General features: G+C 52.7%; 1 protein-coding gene across 1 annotated transcript; it reads left to right on the plus strand.

Annotated features, from left to right (window-relative positions):
- Window positions 1-382: 382 nt before the first annotated feature.
- On the plus strand, window positions 383-9,088 carry PRF1 (perforin 1). The gene is made up of 3 exons (XM_034757773.1): window positions 383-449; window positions 1,784-2,351; window positions 7,552-9,088. The coding sequence occupies exons 2-3, from the start codon at window positions 1,816-1,818 to the stop codon at window positions 8,663-8,665; spliced, it is 1,650 nt and encodes a 549-aa protein (XP_034613664.1). The 5' UTR covers window positions 383-449; window positions 1,784-1,815; the 3' UTR covers window positions 8,666-9,088.
- The last annotated feature ends 81 nt before the right edge of the window (window positions 9,089-9,169 follow it).

Raw genomic sequence — 9,169 nt, forward strand, 5'->3', positions numbered from 1 at the left:
GGGACGTAGCCCATCCCAGAGCAGAACGCTTCTGCTGGGAAGCAGTCGGGTGGAATCATGGAGCAGAGGCCAGGAGAAAAGGGGGCCTGGGAGATGTGGCAGAACGGGGACGGGATTCCCGTAGCCCCTCCCCTAGAGTCATGGCCCCCCTGCCTGGCACATGTAGCCCCTGTGACTCAAGCTGTAGCAACGGGCAGCGCTAGAGATGCATGTCTGCGTTTCTAGAGGCAGGAAGAGCGGTTCTGACCACAGGCTTCCTCCCGCCCCCTTCACTGCAGCTGCTCGGCGCTGGGGCAAGGAGAGCGCCTGCAACGTCAGTGATGGGGGAGTGGGGGGAGACCCCAGAGCTCTATGCCACGCCCCTGCCGCTTCAGTCAGAGCTGCGTCTCCATCCAAGTCAGGACCTTTCTCATCGGCCCTGCCAGCCCCGGGACAATCACACCCAGCAGGTGAGTGAACGGTGGGGGGGAAATCTCTGGGCTCCCAGGTCGCTCCTGAAGCTGGGAACGGAACCCAGGAGTCCTGGATCTCAGGTCCTCCCCCCTCCCCCACTCTAACCCACTTGACTCCCCTCCAACAGCCAGGATGAGAACCCAGGTGTCCTGACTCCCAACCCCCCTTCCCCCACAACATCAAGCCTTTCTCATTAGCACTAACTGGGGATGTAGAAAGTTTCACTCTGAGATCTGTCAAATTGTTTCTTTCTACCAGATGTATACCCCAGAGAAAGGAAGAGTTTAAGATGTGAAGAAGTTCTATCTATCTATCTATCTATCTATCTATCTATCTATCTATCTCCACACACCCTTCTCATCTATCTATCTATCTATCTATCTATCTATCTATCTATCTATCTATCTATCTATCTATCCATCCCCACACAACCTTATCTATCTATCTATCTATCTATCTATCTATCTATCTATCTAATCGTCTTATATGATTCTGTTTATCACACTGAAAGGATCTTGAAAATTGACTGGCACCAGCAGCGCTGTGGGGTGGGGAGGGACCCAGTTCTGTGATAGTAGGGGAAAGTGGCTTGGGATTGATGGGCACCAGCAGCGCTGTGGGGTGGGGGGGACCCCGTTCTGCATTAGCAGGGGGCTGCGGGTTGGGGTTGAAGGGTACCAGCTGAGCTGCTTGCGGGGAGCCCAGGGCAGGGCGAGCAGGGGGCCGTGGGTCGAGATTCTGCTTTAATTTCCTTCCTTTCCATGGGTCAGAGCTCCCGCCCATGTGTGATGAGTGGAAACATACACACACAAGCTGGGGTGACATCCCACCTCCGCCCCTCTCCAGCTTCACTCTACATTTCTGTTTCATGTTCTGAGACATCCTGTGCCAGAGAGATTTTCACACCTTCAACCGTCAGCCCCTGCAACACACAAACAGCATGTCAGGGGCATAGTCCCACCCCCCGGTACAGAGTATGTGGAGGGGCAGGATACCGGGCTAGCTGGACCCATGGGTCTGATCTGGGCTGGCAGGGAGGGGGCAGAATACCAGGCTACATGGGACCATGGGTCTGATCCAGGGTGGCAGGGAGGTGGCAGGTTACCGGGATAGCTGGACCCCTGGGTCTAAAGTAACCGCAGTGCACCTAAAAGGTGTTAACTCTGGATATAGGAGAAGCGCAAGGCACCAAAACTCCTAATTTCACTGGTATTTAGGCCCTGCTTTGAGGAGCCCAGTGTGGATGTAACTTTAACAGCATGTTAACCTGTGGAACTGCCAGCCACAGGATTGTTGTTAATGCAGAATCTGTCCCTGATTCTCCCTGCAGGGTCATTCAGAGACTGACATCCCCTCTCGACCATGCCCAGACCCAGCTCCTTCTCCTGCCTCCTCCTCCTCATTCTCCTTCCTAGGGTCTCCACCCATTGTCACACGGGCACAGCTGAGGAGTGCGAGGAGCACACAGCTTTCGTTCCTGGGCACAATCTCGCAGGAGAGGGCATCGACGTGACCACGCTGGGTAGGAAAGGGGCCTACTTGGTGGACAGCAGCCACTGGCAGCACCAGGATGGGACCTGCACCCTGTGCCGGAACTCGCTGCTGGAGGGGCAGCTGCAGAGGCTGCCCCTGGCCGCGGCGGACTGGAGGGAGAAGGTCTCGTGCCGCAGGAAGCTCTCCAGCACCGTGAAGGAGTCGGCCATGGGCGTGGTCCGCGCGGCGGGCGCCGTGGTACAGAACGACTGGAAGGTGGGGCTGGAGGTGGAGGTGAAGCCCAGCGCCAACACCCAGGTGACGCTGGCCGGCTCGCACTCCAAACTGGCAGAGTTCAGCACGGAGAAGTCTCAGCAAGACAAGTACAGCTTCACCAGCCACGAGGTGTCCTGCACATACTATACGTAAGGGGCAGGGGAGAGGCGCAAGAGAGCGGGAGACTTGAGGTAGGGGGTAGCATGAAGATTAGCAGTTATGTGTTGGGTGCCGGTGAAGGTTGGGGGTGAGGGGGATGGTCAGGGGTTGATGCTGGTGAAGGATGGGGTGAGGTTGAAGGTCAGGGGTTGGGTACAGGGAAAGGCTGGGGTGAGGTTGAAGGTCAGGGCTTGGATACAGGTGAAGGCTGGGGGTGAGGTTGAAGGTCAGGGGTTGGGTACAGGTGAAGGTTGATATTGAGGGGCAAGGTCAGGGTCGATGCTGGTGAAGGCTGGGGGTGAGGTTGAAGGTCAGGGGTTGGTGCTGGTGAACTCAGAGGGTGAGAAGCAAGGTCAGGGGTTGGTTGTTCCTGAAGGATGGGGGTGAGGGGGAAGGTCAGGGCGTGACAGCTTGGGTCACAGAGACTCCCTTGGGACGGCCACCTGATGTGCTGAGACAACTTCTGAACCCATTTTCCCTGGGAGCTTGGGACTTCAATACCCTGTCTTGTTGAGCCAGACACATCTGGTCTGAACCATGTCCCCCAAAAGCTGGAGACTTAACAGAAAGTAGCTTAAGAAGTGCTCCTGTCTCTAGCACCCAGACACCCAGCTCCCAGTGGGATCCAAACCCTAAATATATTAGTTTTTCTCTGTATAAAGCTTATACAGGGTAAACTCATAAATTGTCTGCCCTCTATTACACTGATAGAGAGATATGCACAGCTGTTTGCTCCCCCAGGTATAAATTACTTGCTCTGGCTTAATTAAGAAGCAAAGAGTGATTTTATTAAATATAAAAGGTAGGATTTAAGTGGTTCCAAGTAATAACAGACAGAACAAAGTAAATTACCAATCAAAATAAAACAAAAACACGCAAGTCGAAGCCTAATAAAGTAGGAAACTAAATGCAGGTAAATCTCACCCTCAGAGATATTCCAATAAGCTTATTTCACAGACTAGACTCCTTCCTAGTCTGGGTCCAGCAATCACTCACACCCCTGTAGTTACTGTCCTTTGTTCCAGGTTCTTTCAGGCATCTCTTTGAGGTGGAGAGGCCATCTTTTGAGCCACTTGAAGACAAAATAGAGGGGTTTTCGGGGCCTTTTACATTCTCTCTCTTGTGGGTGGAAACCCCTTTGTTCTTCTGTGCAAAATCACAACAACAAGATGGAGTCTGTAGCCACCTGGGCAAGCCACATGTCTATGGATGATTCAGCTTTTTCAGGCCGACGCCATTGTTCACATGTTAGTTTGAATGTTCCCAGGAAAGCTCCGATGTGGATTGGCATCCCAAAGTCCATTGTTAGTTAAGTACTCCCAACTACTTGAATAACCCCTTCACACCGTGTTGACCAAATCTGCCTTATGTGCTTCCTACAGCAAACACTTTAAATACAAGCATAGAGCCAACGCTCATAACTTCAGATATAAAACTGATCCATGCATACAAATAGAATGAATATATTCAGTAGATCATAACCTTTGCAAAGATATGTTACATGGCATATCTAGCATAAAACATATTCCAGTTATGTCATATTTACACTCATAAGCATATTTCTATAAAGCATTGTGGGGTGCAATGCCTCACAGGGGTTGGGTGCGGGTGAAGTCTGGGGGTGAGGGTGAAAGTCAGGGGTTGGGTGCTGATGAAGGCTTTGTGTGAGGTTGAAGGTCAGGGATTGGTGCTGGTGAAGGCTTAGGGTGAGCAGGGAGGTCAGGAGCTGGGTGCTGGTGAAGGCTGGGGTTGGGATGAAGGTCAGGGGTTGATGCCGGTGAAGGTTGGGGGTGAGGGGGAAGGTCATGGGGTGGGTACAGGTGAAGGCTGGGGGTGAGGGAGAAGGTGAGCAATTGGGTCTTGGTGAAGGCTGATATTGAGGGGCAAGGTCAGGGTTGATGCTGGTGAAGGCTGGGGGTGAGGGGGAAAGTCAAGGGTTGGTGCTGGTGAAGGCTGGGGGTGAGGAGGAAGGTCAGGGATTGATGCTTGTGAAGGCTGGGGGTGAGCAGGAAGGTCAGGGTTGGGTGCGGGTGAAGGCTGGGGGTGAGGGTGAAGGTCAGTCATTGGTTGCTTGTGACGTCTCAGCTGAGAGTGATTAGTAGAAGTTCCAAAGATTGATTCCCCTCACTATTGAAAACGTATATCTTATTTTCACTCTTAATTTGTGTAGCTTCAACCTCCAGCCATTGGACCTTGTTACATGATTATTACTCAAACCGTCTTGCTATTCACCTAACAACGCTGTCATGAACTTATGACATAAATGTGTGGATGTAGCAACAAAGCATTTACAAATACACATCAGCCTTGACCATCTTTAAGCATTTAAGGAATAGGAAGATTTTCAGCAGGAAACATAAGTGTTAGACCAATCTTCTGGAGAACATTTCCCAACCATCTATGTTCTCCTTCAAGCCAAACCAACAAAGATTGGTCCATGGTGCAAGCTTTTTAAAGGTTTTTATTTGAATAGGGACTTTCCTAGATTCCCTTGTGGGGTGGTTTGACACCACGTTTTTTCTTGCAAAGTTTCTGGTTAAAGAAATCTTCACTTTGAGGGGATCGTTTGTGGCTCTCCATAGCACAGTCACAGTTGCTGGCCAGTTTACCCAGGGAGCAAAAGACTTTTAGATCTACAATCTGCCATTGAGCATGTTTATGACCTGCACTTAAAGATTTATATCAATTCTCCTGTGTAGAGCACGAACCCGCAAAGTACTGTCACCAGCCAGCCGGCCCTTTGAAGCAAGCGGGGCTCAGTTTTGTCCATTATTTAGCAGCTAGCCCTCAGTTGATGAGCTAACAAGATCAGAGCTAGTTAGTAAAACCTTGTGGGTGTCCTGGGGCTTGATTAGGAGGACTGACCCCATCTGTGGTGGTGAAGCAGGGAGGAGGCTACTTAAATAGAGCTGGGAACCTAGTGGAAGGAGAGACCCAAGATAGAGGAACAAGGGTGAGTTCCTGATGCGGAGGAAGATCCAGTTGTTTGGAACTGGCAGTAGCCAGAAAGCAGAGCTGTAGGAACAGGGTTACCTCCTGGAGAGGAGAGGAGAGGAGCCCTGAGCCAGGGGTGGTGAGAACCCAGATGTGACAGGAGCCCATGAAAACCAGAAGGTTAGTTTAAGCGGTACTTGGACACCCAGCAGGTAAAAGTCCAGTGTGGGTCAGTACCCAGACAAGGAGGATGAACTGAGGTTGACCCCCTAGAGCCGAACCCTGCCAGGGGACTTGGCCGGAGAGTTGAGACACAGAAGACTCAGCAAGGCTGTCTGGGGAAGAGACCATCTGGGATATATCACTGCGGCTGAGACAGTAGCCCCCAGAGGCAAAGTCCCTTGCAACGCCATGCCCAGTCGTGAGGGGGTACCCTCAAGGTGAGGGCGCACGTTTGCAAAAATTTACTTACTTCTTTCACAACGTAGACTAACAGCAAATAGTCTAAGATGTCAGGAACTGCTAGGAAAGGGATAGCTAATAAAACAGAAAATATCCCAGTGCCACTATATAAATCCATGGTATGCCCATCCTTTGAATGCTGTGTGCAGTTGTGGTTGCCCCATCTCATAAAAGATTTCTTACAAACGGAAAAGGTCCAGAGGTATGGAACAGCTTCCATAGGAGGAGAGATTAGAAAGATTGTTCAGCTCAGAAAAGAGATGACTGAAGGGGGATATGGCAGAGGTCTATAAAATCATGACTGGTGTGGAGAAAGTGAATGGGGAAGGGTTATTTACTCCTTCACATAATACAAGAACCAGGGGTCACCTGAGGAAATTAATAGGCAGCAGGTTTCAAACAAACAAAAGGAAATACTGTACTTCTTCACACAACGCACAGTCAACCTGTGGACCTCATGGCCAGGGGATGTTGTGAAGGCCAAAAATATAACAGCATTCAAAATATATTAGATAAGTTCATGGAGGGTAGGTCCATCCGTGGTTATTAGCCAAGATGGGCAGGGACGCAACCCCATGCTCTGGGTGTCCCTAAACCTCCAGCTGCAAGAAGCTGGGACTAGACGACCAGGGATGGATCACTCAAAATTGCCCTGTTCATTCTCTCTGGGGCACCTGGCATTGGCCACTGTCAGAAGACAGGATACTGGGCTAGATAGACCTCTGGGCTGACCCAGTAGGACCAGTCTTATGTTCTTAATGTTATACGCTGCATAGGGCTGTTTTCTGGCCAACGGTGTTATCTAGTTTGGCATATGAGGTCTGTAATGTTGACAGAAGACAGAATTCCTCCTAGGCGTTGGTTTAGCCAGCTTAAATCTTTCATATAAGGAAATAAATGGTGTAACCGGTTGGCTCTGGGGCAAACCAACCCAGAGAAAAGCAGGAGTCACATCTGGCGGAGATCAGGAGGGTGGTCCTATAATGAGAAGCAGGAGGTCACAACAAGAGGGAGAATACTCAGATTCTGGCTTGGTAGGGCCTGGGAAGAGGAGGAGAAAATTTGGTTGTGTGGACTTCTGCACGGACTTGAAACTTTATTTTGAATGTTTGTTCATTGATTGAAGCCCAACTGGAGAAGGGATAGGAATGGACAGAGGTGGTCGTTGAGTTTCTTGAACAGTCCAAGAAGGGAAATCGAGTCAGGCTGCCAGGAGCATGATCGTAGGCCGGGGGGGTGGGGGAAGAGGACGTTACAAGAAATGATATCACAAGCGCATAATATACATTATTATGTTCTCCAAGCGTCCTGTGTAACCCGTGTAAAAATAATTGAATCTCATGTTAGTTCAGTAAAGGTGCAGGCAAGATATAAGACTAAACTACCATGGGAAGCAAACCTTTGGTCATGAGCTCTTCAGTCTAGCAGAGAAAGGTCTAACATCATCCTGTGGCTGGAAGTTGAAGCTAGACAAATTCAGATGGGAAATAAGGTGTGAATTTGTAACAGTGACAGGATTAATCACTGGAACGATTTACCAAGGGCTGTGGTGGATTCTCCAACATGGCCAATTTTTAAATCGAGATGGATGTTTTTTCTTAGAAGACCTGTTCTCGTTCGAACGGGAATTAATTCAGGGCAGGTCTCTGGCCTGTGTTATCCAGGAGGTCAGACTAGCTGACCAGAAAGGTTCCTTCTGGATTTAGAGTCAGTGGATCTATAACACTGACCTCTACCCCTACAAGATGCCAATGTCCGACGGTACGTCACATGGTGGCCATTTCTCTCGCCCAGGTTCCGCGTTACCCACAAACCTCCGCTCACCAGCCATTTCACCCGGGCCTTGAGAGACCTCCCGGAGGATTACACCCGCAGCTCGCGTCTCGAGTACCGTCAGTTGATCAACACGTACGGCACCCACTACGTGTCCCAGCTGCAGCTGGGGGGCAGGGTGCGGGATGTGACGGCTGTGAGGGTCTGCGAGGCAGCGCTGGATGGGGTGACGGCTGATGAGGTCAAGGACTGTCTGAGCCTGGAGGCCTCTGTCAGCATCGGGGCCGGGAAGGGCAAGGCTGAGGCGGCCTTCAGCCAGTGTGAGGAGCAGAAGAAGAAGAAGAACTTCAAGCGGAGCTTCCACGAGACCTACAGCGAGCGTCACACTGAGGTGACAGGCGGCAACAACCACGCCGACCTGCTGTTCTCTGAGGGGCAGGACGCCGAGCTTTTCTCAGCCTGGATGGAGAGCCTCAAAGCCAGCCCCGGCCTGGTGTCCTACTCGCTACGCCCCATCCACAACTTGGTGGGGCAGGACAACCCCAAGCGGGAGGCACTGAGGCAGGCGGTGAGCGAGTACATCGCCGAGAGGGCCCTGTGGAGGAATTGCACCCACAGCTGCCCGCCGGGGACCCGGCGCAGCGCCCACGACCCCTGCTCCTGCGTCTGCCCCGGGGACGGTTCCACCAACACCATGTGCTGCTCACGGGAGCGAGGCCAGGGGAAGCTGACAGTGACGGTGGAGCGGGCCAGCGGCCTGTGGGGCGACTACACCAGCCACACCGATGCCTATGTCAAGGTCTTCTTCCAGGACCGGGAGGTGCGGACAACAACCGTGTGGAACACCGACAACCCGGTCTGGGCCGTCCACCTGGACCTGGGGCACGTGCGGGTGGCGGAGACCAGCCAGCTCCGCCTCCAAGTCTGGGACGAGGACAACAAGTACGACGACGACCTACTGGGGACGTGCGACGAGCCGCTGCGCTCTGGAGAGGGTCGCCACCAGGTCTGCTACCTGAACCACGGCCGGCTGGACTTCCGGTACAGCCTGGTGTGTGGTCCCAGCCTGGGCGGGCCCCACTGCTTGGACTACGTCCCCCAGGGCCCCGGGAACTACAAGGCAGCCCAGGATTAGCTCAGAGGGACCTTCCAGGACAAGCAATTCGCCCCACCTCGCCCCCGCAGCCAGGGGTCTTCCCTCTCCCCCAGGGGCCGTCTGCTGTGACCTCATTTTGCCAGCAGCTGGGTGGGCTCTGTCTCACGGGGGGTGATGGGGCTCAGGGGGTAGCAATGGAGGGGTGAGAGCGTGAGCTTCCCACAACATAAAGGAAATGGAGAGCTGACTCAGCTGCCCTGGTGTCTCGTTGTGCGGATACCCCTCTGCCCCTGCCCTAGCACTGGGCCCTCAGCCCCCCACTGACCCCCGAGACCCTCTGCCCCCTATTCTACTCCCAGTGCCCCTCCCTTGTTTCTTCCCCCACTCCCTACTGGCCCTCCCACCCCACCAACGACAAATTCCTTCCTGAACCCCCAATCCCAGCCCACACATGGGGGGCAAGGAGACAGGTTTGCACCCCCCCAATCCCAGCACACATAGGGGTGGGGGGGGCTTGGGTCACCCCAGTTCTTGGCACACACA

The sequence above is a fragment of the Trachemys scripta genome, unplaced genomic scaffold (assembly GCF_013100865.1).
Source record: "Trachemys scripta elegans isolate TJP31775 unplaced genomic scaffold, CAS_Tse_1.0 scaffold_38, whole genome shotgun sequence".
NCBI classification, from domain to species: Eukaryota; Metazoa; Chordata; order Testudines; family Emydidae; genus Trachemys; species Trachemys scripta.